Source organism: Candoia aspera, chromosome 6 (genome assembly GCF_035149785.1).
Source record: "Candoia aspera isolate rCanAsp1 chromosome 6, rCanAsp1.hap2, whole genome shotgun sequence".
NCBI classification, from domain to species: Eukaryota; Metazoa; Chordata; class Lepidosauria; order Squamata; family Boidae; genus Candoia; species Candoia aspera.
In genome coordinates, this window is record NC_086158.1 from 79,951,511 (window position 1) to 79,973,770 (window position 22,260).

The 22,260-nt window shown below is 39.6% G+C and overlaps 1 protein-coding gene across 2 annotated transcripts; it reads right to left on the reverse strand.

Annotated features, from left to right (window-relative positions):
- Positions 1 to 1,587: 1,587 nt before the first annotated feature.
- ANAPC16 (anaphase promoting complex subunit 16) lies at positions 1,588 to 21,765 on the reverse strand. Of its 2 annotated transcripts, none has more exons than XM_063307510.1 (4): positions 21,703 to 21,765; positions 10,687 to 10,844; positions 5,173 to 5,247; positions 1,588 to 1,800 (listed from the first exon to the last, which is right to left on the reverse strand). In XM_063307510.1, the coding sequence occupies exons 2-4, from the start codon at positions 10,826 to 10,828 to the stop codon at positions 1,685 to 1,687; spliced, it is 333 nt and encodes a 110-aa protein (XP_063163580.1). In that variant the 5' UTR covers positions 10,829 to 10,844; positions 21,703 to 21,765; the 3' UTR covers positions 1,588 to 1,684. The 2 variants fall into 2 exon arrangements, with proteins under 2 accessions (XP_063163580.1, XP_063163581.1); XM_063307511.1 differs by lacking the exon at positions 21,703 to 21,765 and adding an exon at positions 21,644 to 21,663.
- Between the last annotated feature and the right edge of the window lie 495 nt (positions 21,766 to 22,260).

A 22,260-nucleotide genomic window follows, 5' to 3' on the forward strand; every position in this document is an offset into this window, starting at 1 on the left:
TGCAGAGGCTTTGCATCATCTCTAAAAGTGAGTCACTTCACCTGGGTATTTCATGGAGGTGAGGCCTATTTGATTGGACTGGCTGCTTCTATTTGCACACATTGAGAAGACTTCTATCACAGCTAGAAGTGGACAGAACTATTCCCGATATAACAATTACTTCTTGGAAATGTTTTTCTATTGTTGCAGTTTAAAACAGCCTTTGCTTATTTTACAGCCAGATCACACTGTTGAGTCATACTCAGTTTGTCATCAACTTCAGTTTCAAGATCTTTTTTACATGTAAAATAGCCATGCCAGAAATCCTGCATCTTATACCTCTGCATTTGATTTGTTTCCTAACTGGAAAACTTTGCATTTATCTTCATTCAATATAATTATTATCTTCAATTCATTTCTCTGGAACACTTTGAAGTATCTCTTCCAGAGCATTAGTGATCCCACCCAGTTCTGTGTTATCTGGAAATTTGATATGCATTCCCTCCCCCAAGTCATTAATAAAATCTTAGAAAAGTAGAAGGCCCAGCATAGATCTCTGTGGCAGCTCACTTAACACCCTACTCCAGTTTGATGAGGAACTACTGATGAACACTCCAAATCCCACAAATTTCAGTATCAAGCCCTCCTGATCAAGTCTGTCATGTCTCAGCTAAATCATCTTGTGCCAGCAGTGCATTATCTGAGTAACACAGGCCATGATCTCAGAAACTAAGCCTCTCCCATTGACAGCCTCTTCATAATCAGTCATTCACCTGTAATGTTCTTTTTTCTCTTTCAGTCCAGTCTGCTACAAGCATGTCACCAAGCTTTCTTCTGAGAACTTCAAAGTTCAAGATGACGCAGCTTCAGTTATACTGACTGTCTCATTTGTCCCCATGTAGACTTCATGAATCTTGGAAGTTTTTCTGTCACATTCTTGGTTCACATTAAATGAAATTACTACAGAAAGAAAGAGCTGCTTTCCTGAAACTTATATTGGCACCAGTCCATGTCCAAACTCCCAAACTCTTGAAAGGAATACCAAAACTAACATAATAGCAAAAGCTAAAATAATTTATTTACTATACAGACTATTCAAACACAGTGGAACACCAGAAAGGACAGTCACATGTCTCTTATTGAGACTTGTTCTAACCATTTTCCCACATAATGAATAGAGGAACAGCTGTCAAAATGCACACTCAGCAACGATCTAAATACAGGAAACGGTTAATATTTTTCTGCCCTCCAAGTGATCCTGTCCTATTATCGCATTCCTCTTCAAAGCAACAGCTTAGGGCTAAAAAGTATGGCTTTTTACTCTGTCCTCCAAGAGTTATACACAAGAAAAGTCCAACTGCCTTGTCAACTTTCAGTGTGCAGGCTCAAGGTCAGCAAATCAGGATTGTTGAATTGAAATAATCATCCCTTCCCCTCTGAGCAAACAGGTTCTTTTTTGAAAACTGATTACATCTCCTTAGTTACAGAAATCACACCATCCTCAAGCAAGTGGCAAAGTGGCAAAAAACAAAACACCACCCTAAAAAGATTTTATAAACTTACTTTACTGGATCTGGTGAAAGAAACATAGCTCTGGATTATTTTATCATCAGTGTTGTGGGAAAATGCAGAACGAAATCACTGAAAGTTTTAAAATGGAGCTATACTAGTCCTTGATCTTTCCACATCAGCAAATTGCTATATTTCAACCTAAGGAAGGTGTGAACCCCAAAAGCTGTTCAATGGGTTTATATCTCCATTCATCTGCCTCCAGTTCTTCCACTAAGCCAGCGAGTTTTTCCATTCGAGCAACTTGCTGGTCTGTAACAGATATCATTAAAAATGATTTGCAATCAACTTTCAGTTAAGCATTTTAGTGTATTATAAGCCACACACAGAGCTTAAAGCAGAAAATTAGTTTATCACGAGTAAATTAATTGTTTAAAAGCCACACAATTTAAACTGTATATATTTTTATTCTAACAGTATAATCCACAAGACAGGATAGAAATATTAAAAATAAACTAATTCTGTTCAAAGATCCTCACATCTATTTTCAATCGCAAGAAAATAAATGTATTATTCCTACTGCTCCAGTTCTAAATCATACAAAAGCTCTTTTAGATCTGAGTTTATTCCAGCTACACTGCTGTTTCTCTTAGAAACTAACTATTAGCCAGTGAAACTACTTCAGATAGTCGCTGCATAAATAGAAGTTGGAAAATATCCTTCAAGCCATGAATATCAACTTTTAGGCCAAAATATCTGTTCTGTAGAATGTGTTCTGTACTGCATGTGAGTCAACACAAAAATCAGCTATGATATATCCTAGCTTTAATTTCAAAGACTTTAACATACAGTGATATATTATTATCCTGTCATCTGCTACAGCTGGTATATCACAAGGAAGCTAAAACAATCTTATCTATGGGGAAAGTGAGATTGTTTTTTTCAAACACAGCCATGTTAACATCAAGCTGTTCTGCCGTACTTCAACAGATTATTTTTTTAGATTTTCTATCCCACCTTTATTATTTTTATAAATAACTCAAGGTAGCAAACATATCTAATATTCCTTCCCCCCCCCCATTTCCCCCACAACAGCAACCCTGTGAGGTGAGTTGGGCTGAGAGAGAGGGACTGGCCCAAAGTCACCTAGCTGGCTTTCATGCCTAAGGCGGGATTAGAACTCTCAGTCTCCTAGTTTCTAGCCCAGCGCCTTAACCACTAGACCAAACTGGCTCTCTCTCCACTGACATTCTACATTTAGCCATGCGAGACTCTGTTCCCAAAGGAAGGTAGGAAACTCTTAAAGTCTTCAAAGTCTTTAAACTAAATCTGAAATGTCAACAGTCTTAATACTTGGATGGAATGTTTATAAACGTATTAAATGTTTTTATAAACATGTACAAAGTTGTATGCATGTTGATAAATTTAATAAATATTTTGAGATGGGAAATATTAATAAAGTTGCAATGTTGCACTAAGATGAACTTAACATGGGTGAAAAACAGAAAAAACTCCTATAGCTTTCCCGACCTCAAGGAAAAAGATCCAGAAAATCTTGGCCCCACAGATATATGTAACATCAATAGTTAGGAGCCACTGATTCAGATTGACTCCCAATAACCCAAATGCTCTCCATCTAGAGTTGTTTTAATAATAATTGGTAGCTCTTCCAAGGGCATTCCAGTAACCGTATCTGGAATGATCCCATCCATGTATTTTATCCACTGTCATCTTCTCCTTTTCTCAATCTTGATTAATAACATTTTTTTCTAATTCATCATACCTCACCCCTCATGCCTGCACTATGGAAGTTTCTGCTTGCTGATCATCACCTCAAGGCAACAATCAGCCTTTATTTGGTTCAGAACTGAATGTGTCATGAGTAAGGATGGCGAGCAGGGGGCTCCCATCCAGACTGTCAAGTGCATGCGTAGCACTGATGAATTGTTCAGCCATTCAAAGAGACACAGATCGGGACCGCCTTAACCCTTGGGGGTTATATGTCTGGGTTTTCCCACGCTTCTTCAGTTTGTTAGGATTCCTGTTAAGTACTAGCAATAAATATTAGAGACCAGTTCCATGTCTCAGTGTGTTTCCTGGTTGTTAGGACAGAATGACTGGTTAGTAGTCATGGTCTTCAAAACCATAATTCAAAGGCATCTGTCTTCTCAATGTCTATTTTATTTATTATTTTATTTATTATTCAAATTTCTATTACTGCCCATCTCCCCCCAAAAAGGGGGACTCTGGGCAGTTTACAATAAAATTATTCTTTTAAAAGCATCAACATATAAAATTACAAAGTAAACAACCTGGATACTAAAATAATAAACATAAAATCCAAGTGGGAGGGATTACATTCGGTAGGGAGGACTCTACGCCACCAGCTACCCCCAGGAAAAGCTGTTGCCCTTCCCACCCCAGGTGAGGTGGCAGAACCAGGTCTTCAAACTTTCCATAAGGTCGGGAGTGAAGGGGCCTGCCTCACCTCCGGGGGAAGAATGTTCTAGCTTTCAAATCAACACAGACCCACTCAAAAGACTTTGTTTTAATGATTATAATCTTTGTTGCCACTGAAATCTTCTTATCCTTACGAACTTGTCTAAATTTTTCATTGCCATCTTGCCTGGAATTAATCTGCTTTTTATTTCTCTAGCACATACAACTGAACATAGAGTTGACAGTGAAAAGTGAATGTGGTAGTACATAGTTGACACAATCCTTGTCATCTTAATATTTAACATTAACCCACTTTCCTTTTTTTACTTTCACTATGAGTTATTTACTTTTTGCAAAGTAAGTTTTTCCAATTTCACAAGGTTTTGACCTACTTTGATTCCAACTCTCATCTCCTTCAATTTTTTTTTTTTAATACTGACCTTCACCACAATTGAATCACTATCCCTCCTATTATGAGAGTGGCCTGGGCAAAGACTATTTACCCCCGCTAATGAACACCTTGGGGGTGTCACATCAGTTTCTCCTGGTGAGGTTTAACTCCTTACCTTCTGTACTAACAGAAGAGAGATAAAGCATTACCTTAATGCAAGATCAACCATACCACTGTGAAATAGGGGGATACTAGCTATGTATGTCTTATTGTGCTGTGTTTTTACACAACTCAGCAAACAGAGTATGACTAAAATAGTGATTCTGTGATCTTTCTTAAAGAAAGAGTTAGTCGAATCAGATAATTTCTTCCACAGAATTATAAAGCTATTTACAGAGTTCTGTTCCATCTTGATAGCATTTCAGAAGCAAGTAACATGTCCAAAATACCATGTGAACCAAGAATGAGGAGGAAGAGACGATGAAGCAAGATGAGATATAAACCAGATGACCCGGAGAGAAAGATAGCAATCCTTATTAACAGGAAAATTATGGCTCACAAGGCTTTCTACTATGAGTGCAATGTTCATGCCTTGTTTTATGAATACAACAGTATAAAGTAATGGAAGCTACAAATGTATCTCCTCAGTAAATAGACTGTATAGATAAAATATTGTTTTTGCTTTTCTATTACACAAGATAATATTGTGACAATAGGTTTGTTGGACATCTGCTAAAATTCTATTCTATTCTGTTCCATTCTGTTCTGCTGTCTACAGTACTTCTGGTACCTTACTGATTTTCTATAGCATATAGATCCACTGACACAACACAGTGTGTGATTTATTTACTTACCATGTTTCACCTGTTTCAGTGTGGATGCAACTTGATAGCTGAAAACAGATTCACAAAGGAATCGTTCTGACCCATCTGTAAATAGAAAAAAAAAGTAGAAAAAAAGGAAGTCTAAAATATTTATGATCCTGAAAAGCCTTCTAAGAGTGTCACCAAGAACAGCAGTCTTGTTTTTGTACCAAGGATGTAAACTGACATGTGTCTGGGTTTGTACAGTAATGAGATAAGCCATATGAAACAACTGTCCTGGCCAACAGCCATTTTCTGACTGGCATGTCCCTTCCCTTCTCTTCCCTTCCCTTCCCTTCAAGTCCTGGTTAACAGACATGAATACTTCTTCGGTGGCTCAGTGGTGAGTTGGCTGGGGTGTCCCTGGTGGCCCTTAGTGTTATGGAGGTTACAACAGTTGTGGTTGTTCTGTTGCTTACCTCTGCCTATGAATGCGATAGGGAGGGCAGAGGAGGCTGGCAGTCCATACTGAGACACGGAGGGCTAGTCAGAAGCTTCCTCGTGTGCTAGACCCCAGCTCTGTGGGGTGCCTCAGGACTTGAGCCCTTCCCCATTTCTTTTTAACATCTATGTGAAACTGTTGGGAGAGGTCATCCCTCTATCAGCATGAGGTGCAGTATCATTAGAATCTGATGATATCTTTTCCTTGGCCAAAAAAACTAGGCCCTATTCCAATGTCTAGAGGCTGTGGATGTCTGGATGGGGAAGAATAGGCTTCAGTTCAACCCTACCAATTGACTCACAGCTTCTGCTCAAACAGCAGGGGGCAGCTTTGGCCAGGAGGGCCTTTGCAAAATGTTGTCTTGTGTTCCAATTATGCCTGTGCCTGGATCAGGAGGCCCTTTTCATTTTCACTCATGCCTTAATCACTTCCTGACTGCACTATTGCAGCATGTTCTATATAGGGCTGTCCTTGAAAACCATCCAAAAGCTACATTTGGTAGCAGCTTTGGCAATACAGGGCTTACCTTGGTATGCCCATGTAATACCACTACTTTGCAAGTTGCATTGGTTCCTATAGGCTTGTAAGTGCTGGCTGGGGAATTCTGGCAGTTGAAGTCCACACATCTTAAAGTTGCTAAAGTTGAGAAACACTGCTCTAATCTAAACCCAACTACTGCCTGGTGAGGGTAGAGACACACTTTGAGGGAATACCTAGTTGATTCTGCCATAAAATCAATCCTTTTTGCAGATTAATTGTTGAAGGAGCACAAAGAAGAGAAGCTTGCGGGCTGCATGTGCCCTATAAAGTGGAAGTTTCCTTTCCTTGGGCTAGCAGCTCTGACATAAAACTGACATCCAATATTCAGACCATACGTGTTCAACTACTCAATACAACATCACAGTGGGTACAGATAATATGCTTAAGGCTGTGAAATGCACAAAGAACAAATAGATGTGGACATAACTCAAACACAGTGAAGTATCTTTTAAGCCTATTTATTTCAATGGGATTTCAACTTGCTTATGTTCTGGTGGATAGCACCCGCTATCTTTTTGGATTCTGCCATCGCTAATCAATTTAAGGACTTGGAAGAGTTCAAATTACAAGTGTACATTTCCAATCCAAAAAAAGCTACCACCATCACAACAGAGAGCAACATGGTTCAGCAACCAGTTTCAGTAAGACTGCTAACATTTTTCTTCTTCGGTTACTTCCTTGTGTGCTTTAGAAAAAAAAAAGCACATCATACATGCCGTTCACCAAAAACAGTCTTGCAATTTCTGAAACGTATGCCCATGCAGAACAACCTGTAATTAAATACTCTTAAAGTTAGATTTTTACAGATATGAAATAGCCTGGAATTTTCCACAGCATGTCTAGCAACCACAACCTGCTACCCTACAACTAGCACTAAAAAGCTAATTATACTTTCCAGACTAATGAAACTCTTATAAGAATAAACACACCTATTAACCTAAAAGTGAAATAATCCTTACTTTAATCCTGATCCAAAAAGCTACGCATCACCACTAGGGAGAAAGCTACTGGCAGAAATAAAAAGAGAGTTTAAGGGCAAAGTCCAAAGAATTGTGCAGCTAATTTTCTATAGATTGCTTTGAACTTTTCTTTCTCAATCAGTATTCTTCCTTGCCACATAACTGTTTTTCAAAAATAGCTGAGCTGTTTCAAAAGCAGTTGGACCACAAGCTCTCGCCACACCGAGCTAGGGCATGGCAGATACAACTATTGCTATTGATAACAAAGGAGCATTCCCTTCCCTAATACTTGTTCTGGCCAAATCTTCCCTGTCGGATCCTCCTACAAGATCAGACCCAAATCATAGAACAGAACAGTAAGCACAGGCAGAATTCCAACAGAATCTCCTGCATTGGATGAACAGGTTATCAGCTCCATCATTACTCTATATATCTGCACAGGTAAGTCTCCCAATCAGACATAGCAACTTTACTACTCCAGCCAGGATGGCTAATAGCAAGCCATTGATTGGACAGGTCGGTATACACACTAGAACGTAAGGCCAGGACATGCGGAATGAAATAACAACTGGATGCCATCACCCTCTCCGAACTACTCTTAATGAAGTTTAGCTTTATCCAGTATTTATAAGTTATACCCCTCTCAAATGAACTTTCATAGGAAAGTTTTTAAAACAGCAGTAATAATACAATTATTTTAAAAAATCCCACCATTGATAAAACAAGTAGATGCTATACCAGTCCTAATCAGAGAGAGAACACAAAGTAAACATGCTTGAGATTTGGAAACAACCTTCTCCTTGCATTGAAATAGTATCACAACTGAGTACTAGGCAAACTTCTACACCATCATGAAGAAGGTTGCTGTCTTAGCTTGTTCCCTTTCTTATCAGCTATGACAAACATCTAAAGGAAATCACCATTACTTAGCATTGTGTTTATGCAAAAAGCCAATGCAGTTATTCAACACTAGCAAAGTGTATTCCTAGTTAGCCAACACCAGCCTTTCCACCTGGTATCCTCCAGATGTTTTACATTACAAATCTTGAAATTCTGAGCCAGTTATAGCCAATGGCTATATTGGTTGGAAATTATGGGGGTTACTATCTAGCACATTTGAGACTTTGTTTTAGTATTAGTTGCAACTCCCAAATGACCTTTAAACACATCCCACATGTAAACACTTTATTGCATGTAACTTGGAGGCTAGCAGCCCACACATGACTGAGGCTTAGTTATCTTTACCCAGAATGAGTCACACACCTGGCACATCAGATACAGCTAATAGAAGGATCTCTGTCTGGATGGTATTTGTTCTTTTGCAATAAAGATAGATTACTTGTATACATCACCCATTAAAGTAGGGAAGGCAATCTAAGTCCCTCCAGATGTTGTTTAGTTATATGCCCATCATCCCTGACAATGGCATGTGGCTGATAGGAATGGAAATCCAACAACTGGTGTATCACAGTTGCCTACCCTTCCCTTGGGAGAATGCAATTCTACTCAAAATTAGATAGAAGGATACCCACATGCCTCCTTACAAAAGCCAAGTAGTCTGCTCTGATGTTAGCACGTGGGAAAAATGCTTACTTCCTCTCTACAGAGGCACACTATAGAAGTCTTTAGGATAGTGGTTTTCTACTAGCACACCAAAGCTGAGCACTGCCTTATCTCAACAGGAATTTAGAATGCCACCTTGGCAGCTAAATGTAAGTTGAGCAATGGCAATGGGAATTCCTTAGGGCTAGTGAAAGAATAAATTTAAAAAATATATGCCAGGAGGACTGAAGAGAATCAATTCTCCCTTATGCAAGGCAAAGAAAAGCACTATAAGAATGCTGTATCAATAGTTCCTAGCAGCTTTAAGGATTGATAACATTGCATCTGTCACATGTTGTTCAGCTGGATCCAGTAATAGTGTTGGAAGATCCAGGTAATAAACAGTTACAATGGCAGCTTCCAGTAAGCCCATGGGCCAAGGTAGTAGCACTGGAAACCAAGGTGTAATAAGGATGTGATTTAAATAATCCCTAGAAATCTCAGCTGCAACTTTTAAGTGGGTAAAAGCATCAATTTTTGATCTCAACAACAGAAAAGGCATCCCCAGCTGATTCCAAGACTCTGCTAACTTAAATGCAATAGGAGGGCATGGAATTCAAGGGAATGGTGAAATGCTTTATATTTGGTGGACCCAAAAAATAATAGATGTCACACAATTGAATGACCTAGAGAACAGCATGAAATCAGCCAAGACACATATTGATGTTGTCTTGATCAAACAGATTCATCAGGTATATACGTACGTCTTCCTCCCAATAGACTAAGTTCATTAAGAGTGAGGTTGAAGAAGGTACGGGATGGTGTATTTTTTTACATTAAAAAAAAAAGTAAAATACAAGAATGGTGTAGTCTGCAAGAAGCTGGGCCCATCTATCTTATCAAGAATTTTGAATGTTCAGAGAGTTTATACAGCAGCAACTCCAGGGCACTGATTTATTTCTTTCCCATCCCACAGCCTCCTAGATTTAACCACTGCAATGTTCACACTAACCATGATTAGACACGTCTTCCTTGAGAAGTCCGTAATGCTGAGATAGAAGAAAATGATGACCAGCAGTAAGGTGGATGAACTCTCTTACAGTAATGTTGGGTATACTGTTGGCAGATCTGAAAGGCTAGGTTGGGAACAGATTACTGTGGAGAACGTCTGTGTATGTGGCTGTTAAGAATCAGTACTGATTTGATGGCACATAATCAATCAATCAATGGAAAACACAATTGGAACAGAAGAATCTACATCAAATGATGCCAAAATCTCTTTTGAAAAATTTGTTCAGTGTAATGCCAGTCATCCAAACATGTCATTTCACAGAGGGCAGGTGCACAATCTTAGGAAAAGAAGCAGCTGCTTGAAGAAGTTGCAGACAAGTGCTACATTTGTACCCTTGCATGCTCCAAAGAATCTTTTTGCCTTAGAAACAGAAGCACTGCACAGCATCAGGGTCTAGCCTTGCTTGTTCTCACTCTCCTCTTCCCTCCCAAATAACTATTGATGCCATTGTAATATCCAGAAGGAAGACACTGCACTGGGGAAAACCACACTGCCCATTTTATTACTTTGTTCCACTGCACTACCAGGTTGTTTGCGGTGCTACCTGTTATCATTTCTGCCGCGACATGCATTTTACTTATTTGCTTCCTTCTTTCTAGCCAAAGTACTTGCTCTCTTCACACAGACCTAATTCATATAGAGGAATCAACTTGGTCTCAATAATCCATAGTACCCTCTGCATGAGAAGCACAGATATACATACACACAGTACATACATATATATTCAGTTTATACATAGTATTAAGTCATAATGTTGTCTGCTTAGTTCTGGCTTAGTACATTGCACAAATCCATCCATTCTGACTTAGCCTTACGTATCAACTGGGCCACTGTGATTCATTTAACATATACCACAGTTAAAAATCCTGGCATAGTGAGGCTGTGAAAACAGCCATAGCATTAAATCCAACTATTTTGACTTACAAGCCAAAATAATGCAGAGCACTTACCTTCTAACATTTCCCCAGCTCCTTTAGGATATGTAAAGAGGGCTTTCTGTGGTGTGGCAAGATCTGACACACTAAATCCAGATCCAGTAACAGAGCTCCCACTCACTCCACCAGCTGATGATGATGAAGTAGAGGCTGCCATTTTGCCCCCCCTGAACCTGAACGTAGAAGAAAGAGAAGCAAAGCTTAGCTAGATAGACTCCATCACAGTACAATTATGAATCAACCAAAGAACATTTCCATTTCTAGTAGGGTTTATTAAAAAAATTATGTTGATTACAGATTTAAATGTGATGTTCTTGACTAGCAGTCCCTAAGTCAAGGGCCGCCAGCATTTCTGGGCTGGAAGGCTCATCTGAGATTTTGAGAACATGCTATGGGCTCTAGCAGAAAATGGCTGCTAAGATGTGACTGATCAATTGCAAAAATCCAATTTACCGAAAGGCAAATTAACAAGGCCCCCTCATATCATCTTACAATACCCGTGTTTTCGGGCTGCAACCTCTTATCGTTTTTATTGTCTATGAATGCTTTTGTGGCATATATGAACCTCAAAAATATTTTTGTAAATAAAAATTAGATTTCAGGTTGCCTCTTTGCTTTGAAGCATGCTAGCTCCCCATTTAACTTTTTAAGATTTCACTCCATAATGCCTGTGCTGTTGTTCATTTGGCATCTGTTAAAGCAATCAGTGGAGGGACTTGAATTTCACATGGTCATAGGAAAAGACGACAGTTTACCTGAATGATAGTTATCAGAGGCTAGATACTATCAAATTTTTAGTAGACATTATCTTGGATAAAGCATCAAGTAAATCAAATTTCTTTGAACAGGAGAGAGAGGTAATACAATCCCTAAGATGACTAGTCTTTACATACCTAAAACTGACTTCTAATCAAATGGTTTAAGTCCAATTTTTTACTTGGAAGAGCATCAGTGTATTTATATCAGACCCTTCTCTGCCCACACTTCCAATTAAATTACAGATTTTATGTTTCTAATAAAAATTCATGTAATTTAGATGCTTGCATTATTAGATGGGATGGAGGAATATTAAAAGGAAATTTGAGACATCAACCCCATATTAAATCTCAGAAGAAGGCTAACCACTTCCATACTCTTGACAAGAAACCAATATGGAAATGTCCCCAAGGCCACCAGGAGTCAAAGATGACTTTACCATTTTTACTAGAAATCAGAAGAATTATATCCCCCAAAACCAGAATTTAGCGTCTGCAAACTAGCAAAGAGTCTGGGTGCAGAAGAGAGTTGGATTGCTGAAACCATGTTTTGGTTATAAAACATACATAATACATGAGAGAGGTGATAGCTTATCTGACAATTACTTCAAGTTCCCACTGTTTCAGTCAATACAGAAACTTTCGTAATTCGAAACGTTTAAATCAACCAACCAAGGTCATGCTCCTAATTACCCAATTTTATATAGCTATTGTAGTTTTGCAATTTCCTCCAACAGAAATAGATGCTAAACTAATAGAAATGAATTTCTTGTATAGTCAAGAATGTGGCCTAATATCCTTGTAATGACACAATAGGAATAACTTATTCACTATAATAAAAAGTTAACAGGGAGTTGCAGACTTTGGGATTCATAAAGCCCCCCAAGTCAGATAAAGTAAACCAAAGGCACCATTCACACTTGCCTCCATCTAGCAAATCTAGACTAAGTAACCTACAGTTTGTGGTGGAATGTTACCTCTGAATCATTCTACATGACAAGTCAACTAGCCTGCCATGGAAGAGAATAGTTTGCTATGCTGCAGTGTATTTAGCACTATGCACACTTGAAAAAGACCACGCAGTAAGTGGAGTGGATAAACATGGACTGTGCTGTCAATTTAAAAAAATGAAACATTTACATTAATACTGTTAGGTAAAAAAAAATACAGAAAGCAAAGCACCTTTACAAAAGAAGCTACACCATTTTGCCTTAGAATTCAAGTTTTTTTAAGCTTGTAAGACAAGAGGAAAAGCTACACCTGCTTCTATGGGACTGTGTTGAACAAACCCACACGTTATCCAGTTCTTATGCATGCCCAGGAATCTTTACTGGGTGACAGGCAGATGCTGGGACATTTCTGGCTTCCAATTTTTCATCCCTTTGTTCTGTATCCTGAGCAGTGTCAGTGGTTGTTGTTGTTGTCGTGTCTGACCCTTTGTGACCCTGTGGACCATAGCACGTAAGGCCTTCCTGTCCTCCACTGTCTCCCAGAGTTTACTCAGATTCATGTTCATTGCATTGGTGATGCTATCTAATCATCTCATCCTCCGCCGTCCCCTTTTCCTTTTGCCTTCAGTCTTTCCTAGCATCAGGGTCTTTTCCAGTGAGTCTTCTCTTTGCATTAGGTGGCCAAAGTATTTGAGCTTCAGCTTCAGTATCTGTCCTTCCAATGGGCAGTCAGGGTTGATTTCCTGTAGGACTGACTGATTTGACCTCCTTGAAGTCCAAAGGACTCTTAAGATTCTTCTCCAGCACCACAGTTTGAAAGCAACAATTCTTCGGCACTCAGCCTTCCTTATGGTCCAACTCACACAGCCATACATACTAATGGGAAAACCATAGCTTTGATTATATGGACCTTTGTCGGCAAGGGGATGTCTCTGCTTTTTAATATGCTGTCTAGGTTTGCCACAGCTTTCCTCCCAAGGAGCAAGCGTCTTTTAATTTCATGGCTGCAGTCATGGACTGTGGTGATCTTGGAGCCCAAGAAAATAAAAATCTGTCACTGCTTCCATTTCTTCCCCTTCTATTTGCCAGGAAGTGATGGGACCAGATGCCATGATCTTAGTTTTTTTAACATTGAGTTACAAGCCAGCTTTTGCACTCTCCTCTTTCACCCTCATCAAGAGGCTCTTTAGTTCCTCTTCACTTTCCGCCATTAGGGTGGTATCGTCCACATATCTGAGGTTGTTGATATTTCTCCTGGCAATCTTAATTCTGGCTTGTGATTTACCCAGCCCAGCATTTCTCACGATGTACTCTGCATATAAGTTAAATAAGCAGGGTGACAATATACAGCCTTGTCGTACTCCTTTCCCAATTTTGAACCAATCGCTTGTTCCATGTCCGGTTCTAACTGTTGCTTCCCTACCCGCATACAGGTTTCTCAGGAGACAGGTAAGATGGTCTGGTACTCCCATCTCTTTAAGAATTTGCCACAGTTTGTTGTGATCCACACAATCAAAGGCTTTAGCGTAGTCAATGAAGGAGAAGTAGATGTTTTTCTGGAACTCTCTTGCTTTCTCCATGATCCAGTGAATGTTGGCAATTTTATCTCTAGTTCCTCTGCCTCTTCGAAGCCCAGCTTGTATTTCTGGTAGTTCTCGGTTCATATATTGCTGAAGTCTAGCTTGTAGGATTTTGAGCATAACCTTGCTAGCATGTGAAATGAGCACAATTGTGCAGTAGTTTGAACATTCTTTGGCACACTGCTCCATTTATTTCCAACAGGCATTTTCACAAACCAAATGCAATACAAAATGTAACCGTATGGTGGCACCCAGAACTCAGAAATCTTAATTTTCAAATCTCATAGCACATCATAGTTCCAGGCCAATTTCAAATTTGGGGGAGTTTTAAGCTTTCATCCAATTATAGCTTAGATGCATATGGTTGCTTCTCAGGCTGTTTTATTCTATTTATCCAAGCTGTCAGTTGACAACAGCATGATTGTTATCTTTATTTTTTAGTTTTATTTCAAAATGAAGTAATATTTTGGAATGAACAATCCAAATAAAAACAGTAACAACAACAAACGCAATGCCATGGTCTTCGCAGTGCGGTTCTTTTGTCTGATCTACCCATCTATTGTAGGCATACAGGCATAAGAGCATCGCTGGAACCCAAAATAATTTGTTATGATTGAGAGATAGGAAGCAAAAGTCATTTGGAATTCTAATGGAACATTCATGTCAATAGAGGTTTCCATTCTAAGTATGAATACAGGATTTTGATATACACCCAAAAGGAAGATGAGGGAGGCATCTTAGATTTGCAGAAAAATATGTAAGTCCATGGAGGGACAGCCTCTTTTCTCCCAGGACTGTGCAGTTTTATAGAGCCTTCACTCTTAAGGAGGAAGAATCAAGGGGGGAAACTTCCCCCCATGTCCTGCTTCACTATAGGCACTCACCCTGTACATTTTGAGGGCAGTGTGGGGCAAAACCAGGCTAGCATACTCCCACCCCACTCTCCCTTCAATGGCAGTAAACTTTTGCTGGGTTGCATAATAAACAAATGGGACTCAGCACATGTATTCATGTGTATATACATGCACATGTGCTTATCCACATAAGAGAAAATTATTTATATGTGCAAGAAAGAATGTAGCAGAGGGATTAATTATTTCAAATTGCCTGCCTCAATTTACAGGCAATTAATTTTTGATTATTAATTCAATTAATATTAGTTTTTTGCAATGCCCTTTTTGGCAAGTCTGTGTATATACACATACATATATGTGCAAATATACAAGTGTCACACATGTTTCTGTAGTGGAAAGGAACCTCTAAAATTAGTTTCAGCTGGAGTGGGCAATCCTAGGTTGACAAGACCTTCACATATGTCCCTACTTTTTTCAGTCTACTCTTTTTGTTTTGGAAGGAAGATCATCTTTCTTAAAAATACAGCCAAATCTAGATGAAGCATCACTTGTGAAAATGAGTAGCAGGTCTTCATCCCTTCAGCCAAAGCACTTATGAACTACAAAATTACTGTCATGTTTCTCAAGTGAAAAGGTGCCAAAAGGATCTTTGAACTATTACAAATCCCTGGGCCCCATTTCTTTTTTTCTTTCTTTCTTTCTTTCTTTCTTTCATTCATTCATTCATTCATTCATTCATTCATTCATTCATTCATTTGATTTCTATAGCCACCCATCTCAGCAGGTGACTCTAGGAGGCCTACAATCCACCCTCATACTACTAATAATATAATTATTAAAATGCAAGTGAAGTCTTTGTCATATCATTTTCAAAGTTAGGATTAATAAAATCTTCAGGCTATTTATCAGAGCTTATGATTTTATTATTCTCACAACCAAAATAGAATTTTCAGTTGTTAATATATGCATACTGTACAGCTCTTGCCTTCTGTTAATTGCTGAATATCTATTACAGACATTACCAATTCCATGTTCAACACAATTCTCTTCTTCCATTATAACGACCCATATTGCCTATTTCGCAGGCACACTACCTGATCGATGGCCCAGCATCTTTTAAAAGCTTGCTAGAGAGAGAACAGTAAATTAAGGAAACCACTTCTGAGCTTGTATTTTTATTGCTCTAGCAAAAACCAGAAAAACTATTAACATGGGAGTACACAAAAGCCACTTGATTTCTTACAAAAATGACAAAAATACTGCAGAGACTTTTAAGAGTTCATTGCCTATATTACAACAGGATACCTGCCATTGAGAAAACTGATTCACTGTTTCTAAAGTACAAAAAGAAGGAGCAAATAAAGGTGTCTCCCCAAGCACAAAGAGCAGCTGTCTTTGGGATCATTGGCATGCAAATATACTTTCTCTAACATCGAACAATTATAAATCCTAAGTTTTCTACCAAATTTGCTCATAGGCACAGCCTGAAAACTGGAATGTGCTTACATTGGTAAAGTTGAAATTAGAATCACAACTGTTGTAGATGTTCCCTTGAAGATTCAGCAGATTTACAAGAAGCTAATTCCAAAAGGGTAGGGGTGTGTATATGTGTGTGTGTACACAGACACAAACACATACAGTATATTCCAGTACCTTAAATACTAATACATTTATTGCAGCCACTGGGAGCTTCAGGTACAACACAAAGCATGCTTATTAGAAAGCAACCTTTATGAAATTGGTATTCAATACCCCACTGAAGTCATGCCTTCTTCCAGGGAAGACTTGCCCACTCCACTAAGAGACACAAAGTCCCAGTCTCGCTTCCCCTGCCCAGCTCCTTGAGCTCTTCAAACAATCAAATGAAACACAAAATAGCTGGTTAATCTCTAAAGAACTGAGACAAGTGAAAGAGAATTAGAAGTGAAAGAGAATCAGATCTAAATTATACACCTTTGTTTTCATTATTCAAAGAAACTTTTGATTCAGTTTCTGGCACAAGTTTATGGCTTCAATAGGTTGCCACTTGCTTGCTTTCTACAAATTAAATATCAACGTTGGCATGACTGAACAATACCATCTAGGAAGGTAATGATCTAGGATGCATCCTTGCCCTATTGTTATTTTTTTATATCAAAAAAATAGAATATCATCCCACTAAGTGAGCAAATGAACAAACAAAATAACTGGGGCAACTGCATATGAGATTACTATCACAATACCGATAGAGTTAAGGAGAGGGGTGGAGACCTTCGTTCTCTTTTACAAGGATTATTTGCTTTAAATTAACTTTAATGGAATCCAGAAAGCTAACTAGACATATTAATGAATACAGTTTGAACTAGTGGCATATTTTAAATATCGAGGGGTAGTCTTACAATTCACAAAGAAGAAGGTTCATATACCTTAAGTTTCTCAAAATGCTCAGACGAATATATTGGCTAGGGGTTTTCTTAAGCTCTAGAGGCACTGAATACAGTACATGGTTACTGAGATTAATCTATCTGAGGTATTGTGACCAGGTATTGTGACATGTCCCCTATGGGGTTCAGTTAAACTCATTCATTAGTTTGGCTGTGTTTGATGTTCAATCCAAATTAGAGGAAGTTGTTCCAGGTGGCCTGTTGGAAATCCATCACTTTGCACTGAAGAGCAACTGATCACAGCTGAGACAATATGTATCAATATTTTTAATTACTGGTTAAAGCAAGCACCTTCTGTACAGGATTTAGCCTTTCTAATCTTGATGGACAGTCATTGGTCCCTGTTGCCCCCACAAATGTGGAGTTCAAGAAGTCACTATGATATGATATACAATACAGTACCAGACTTTCTCCAAGTAATAGAAAGAAGCAGAACCAACTTCAAAACAGTCAGCAGAGGAAGTGCTGTGGGCTGTTTTGTACATTTCTTGCTATGTTTACCAGAGCACCAGCTACTTTGCCACGCTACCTCTTTAGCCTTTGTGCAAAACTCTTCATGGCCTCAGCAGAGATTTTTCTGTGTCAAGATCATGCCTCAAATTAATAAGCCCAACCACCACAGTGTGTGTGGGGGGGAAATCTTTCCAGCATCACTGAGCAAGTCAGGCACATATATAGACATCTTTGTGGGGTCACAATAGGGAGAGGATCAACTGTCATGCTGACTAGTTATAGGGCAGAGAGTGAGATCCATTATTGTGCCCACCTCCTTCACTGTCTTATTAGTAAATATTTTCACCCAGCAGATTTAGATAAAAAAATAATTCCAGTGATTTGGGGCTAGGCCTTCCCTGCAGAATAGTTTGTAGTTTTGCCAGAACATATCTAAAGGCATTGAGGTAAATTTCTGTGTTCTGCTGCTTTAAGAGCATATATTCTCACTCCCTGTTTTTGCCTAATTTGAGGCTACAGGTTTAAAACAATTGGAACAGATCCTCAGTGTAATGAAATGACCAGCAAAGGCATCAAAGGCTAACAAACCATGAACATTTGGCCACAATTGTTGGCAAAAGGATGTTTTCTTTCTTCCAGCTCCAGTCTTCTCCAAAGTCCTCTTGAAAGGACTGGAGGAGAGGCATTTCCAGAATATTGTGACCTACATCTCACCCAGTTGAAATAAGAACCACCCAAAATCAGAGAACAGTAATTTTGCATCATTCTCCCATGATTGCGTGTCCTATCTCACATTATTGTAGAGATTCTTGGACAAAAGTAATGACCACATTCCCAAGTCAATTCAGAACTACAGTTTGTACAATTCCTGGCCATCAACCATGCTGGCTGAGGCTTATGAAAGCTGTACTACAAAACACATGAAGCACATACTCATACTTGCCACTTGCCTTTAAACTTTTTATTTCAAGCCAAGAACATACAGTAAATGTCTATGGCTCTGCTCCCCAACTGAAAGCCACTAACAAAAAACTACAAAAGCCTTTATAGAATGATGTCGCAGGAACAATACCTGTTTTCCAGGAGTAAAACACAGGAAATATTGATTTGTATAAATGTACCTGTTTATTAATGTTTAATCATAACCTGATTTCTCAAGACTCCTGAGCAAACTTACCAAAACAACCAAAATCCTAACATAATCAGGTTTTGAGTATGGTAGCTCTCCTCAAAAATCATAAAAGGTGAGAATTGCTCCTCTTGACTATACCCCTGACAAGTACTTTTCTATAGAATGATCTTTTGATGAATACTTTTTTTTAAAGAAGAAATTGTAGAATTCAGCATGATTACAGCTGACTCCCACGATAAGCAATGTTTTCAGTTGCCAATTCCATTTGTCTTCTCTCATCTGTCCAAATATTATTCATAAGTGAGAAATTAGTTCTACAGGCAAACGCGTGGTAAATTCTACAACGAAGCCAATGCTGTTGAAATAAATGTCCCTATTTCCCAAGTGGCTGAAAGTCTGTACCCACAGCTTATCTGCTGGATTTTCCCCCTGTTCCATTCTATTATCTTGTCTGCACAATATTTCTTTGTATGTCAGTTCATCACCTGCTTCACTGATTTTGCAATTGCAAACTGTAGAGACTGTTCCACCTCTTTCTTTCCAAACAAGGATCTTGTCTAGCAGGGTGCATGAGAACGCATTCATCTCACTGAAATATTGCCCCCTCCCCACCATTTCTCTGAGTAAGCAGTACAGCTGTCTTAGAAAGAATGCGTATATTTCTAAAGCCAAGTTGCTTGCTGTCTTTCGGAAGGGATTTGACCTGCAGCCCATGAAGTACACGTTTCTTCTTCCAACCAACTTTCCTTCCAGGTCTCTCAGTTTGATGCCAATGTCTATCACACAAGTGTGTCATTCTTCTATAACTTTTATTATGTTGTTGGACAAAGAGAACCGGCTATGCAGAAATCAGAAACATTTCACCAAAAAGATGATTCAAGGAACGTAAGAATCACCTTTGCAAATTTCTTTGCTAAATTTGCTACCCGTATGAAAGCTGTACTACAAGACACATGAAGTGCTTACCCGTACTTGCCACTTGCCTTTAAACTTTTTATTTCAATCCAAGGACATACAGTAAATGTCTATGACTGAAAGCCACTAACAACAACAACAAAAAATACAAAAGCCTTTATAGAATGATGTAGCAGAAATCTTCAAGGAGCAATACTTCCACCGTTGGTATAAATTTGACTCTTTTTTGTTTATTACAATCATCAACATCTGACTTGATGCTATAAATAAAAGAAAATGTGTTTTGGTAGGCCTTCTATAGGTTTCCACTGAATGAATGTTTGCATCTAGGAGGCAGCCCTCTTTTTCTTAGCTAGCTGCACTGCAGAAAGTTTTGGTCATGGACTCCAAATTAAAACACACATTTGAGAAAAACAAATTTAAGGGAGAAAAAGTTCTACCAATAGTCGGAGCTCAGCGTATTCCTCAGTAGGGTTTAAAAATGTAAACCATTTTTGCCCAGATAGGTATTGAACAGAAAGTTCAATTTCCTGATGCAGGTTCTAAGAGATTGCTAGTACCTGGACAGATGCAATGGTTTGTGGGAATTGGGATATTTTTCTGGTTTGGGGATGTGCCTGGTGCCTAGTTAAGGTTAGGGGCCTAGAACTAGGATGTCTAGTCACCCTTACAGTAACCAAGTTTTATGTCCCATCTGACAGCTACATGTTGGTGGGAATAGAATGTTGGATCAGGTGGACCTTTGGTCCAATCCAGCAAAGCTCTTATTATTAGGGTACGCAATACTTCAGAGTCAAAGCAGAAAGAATGCTCTGCGCTAGGCCTGCAAGTGCATGTCTCACCTGTCAGTGCCAAGGAAAATACATGCTTGGGTTAAACAGGCATCAACAGGATGCAATATACTGCTTTGGAGTGGGAATGGAGACTCTGTTGGCACTTCCTTATCTTAAATGCATGTTTCCTTGGGTCTGCACAGCCACCAGAATGTAGATCATCTTCTTTGCTTTGGATCGGAAGTGTTGCTTATCCCAAATTACCATATTCTAAGTTTCTATAAGTCAACCACAATCCAACTTCTAGTACAAGGATATGCAACATGTTGCTTCCAAATGTTGAATTTCTTCTTCCATCAGTCCTAATTGGCACAGCCAATGGATGATAGAATTTGAGTTCAACGTTTGGTCAATAAATTACTTACCACCAATCTAATATAACAGCAGCCCATATATTTACATCCAACTTTATTAAAATGAGGGCCAACACAGCGTAGTGGTAAAGATACTGGACCAGCACTGGGGAGACCCTGGTTCAAATCTACCCTCAGCCATCAAAGGTCACCGAGTGACTTTGGGCCAGCCACTATCTGAGCCACCCCTACCTAGCAGGGTTTGTGAGTGGAGGAAAGAAGGGGGAACAGGTCTTCTACACAAGGCTACAACCAAGAGCCCACCAAACTTTACAATGAAAGAGGCAAAAGATGTGGGAGGTGAGAAAACAGATGCAAACAGCAGACAAAAACAGGAAGACAACATTCCCTCCAATCTACCCTCTTCCATCCTTCCAGCCATACCCTGATGGCTGGCGGGGAATTCTGGGAGTTGAAGTCCACACAACTTAAAGTTGCCTAGGTTGAGACACACTGCTTTATAGCTTCCAGTCCATTAGGTTAGAAAGAAAACCCAGCCTGCAAACCTAGTGAAGTAACGCAACTGATCATTTGTAGTTTTGGAAGGACTCTAGAAAAGACAGTGTGTGTGTGTAACCCTAATCTTCCCACTCGCATCACACCAGTCAACAAACAGGTACTCGTTTATGTGCATCTGCTGCTAAACTGCGAGGAACCACGCCAAGCAAAGCAGCAGACCCTCGGGGCCGTCCCTCCCCGTTTTTGTGCTGCTGCTCCGCCTAACCAAGAAGAGACAAAGAAGAAACCCAAAGATTCAGAGGCGAGGTAGCTCGTTAGGGTTACCAGGCGTCCAGATTATCCAGGATTAGCCCGTCCCGCTCTGGCAGGTAGGGAGGAAGAAGTATCAAGTATCACGATACGTCCGGAAGAGAAGGCGGGGGACTCGCAGACGGAAGCAATTCAAATCGGACTGGAGCGAGCCGCAGTGACGCAGGCGCCACACCGGTCGGAAGCAAAGGGGCGGTGCTTCCAGAAGCAGCTTCTGCCATGGAAGCGCGCCTCTGCTGCCTCCTGATTGGCGCGTCAAAGAAGGTGCGGCCATAAAGCCAATAAATAGAGGGGCGGTAGACACAGAACGGGTAGAGGTGTCGTTTGGCTTCGGGGGAAGGTTGAGGGTTGAGTTGGCTCTGCGGTTGAGGCAGAGACCGATTCCGAATCCCGAACACCAGTTTAGTGGAAGACACTCACGGTGTTACGCCGCAAGCCCCAATCGAAGCAGCAGAGGCTTAAGAGTCTCGCAGAGCATTTTGATTGTATATCGCAAACACTGGCTTCCGAGTCCTTACGGTTAACCCCCATTTAACTTGTACAGACTTGGGATTCCAAACCACAAACCCGGGT

Coding starts and splice junctions, on each gene's coding strand:
- ANAPC16 (XM_063307510.1), bottom strand. CDS start 10,828: ATGGCAGCCTCTACTTCATCATCATCAGCTGGTGGAGTGAGTGGGAGC. Junction 5,248..10,686: donor AGCTGGGGAAATGTTAGAAG/GTAAGTGCTCTG, acceptor TTCTATTTACAG/ATGGGTCAGAACGATTCCTT. Junction 1,801..5,172: donor ACTGAAACAGGTGAAACATG/GTAAGTAAATAA, acceptor TATCTGTTACAG/ACCAGCAAGTTGCTCGAATG.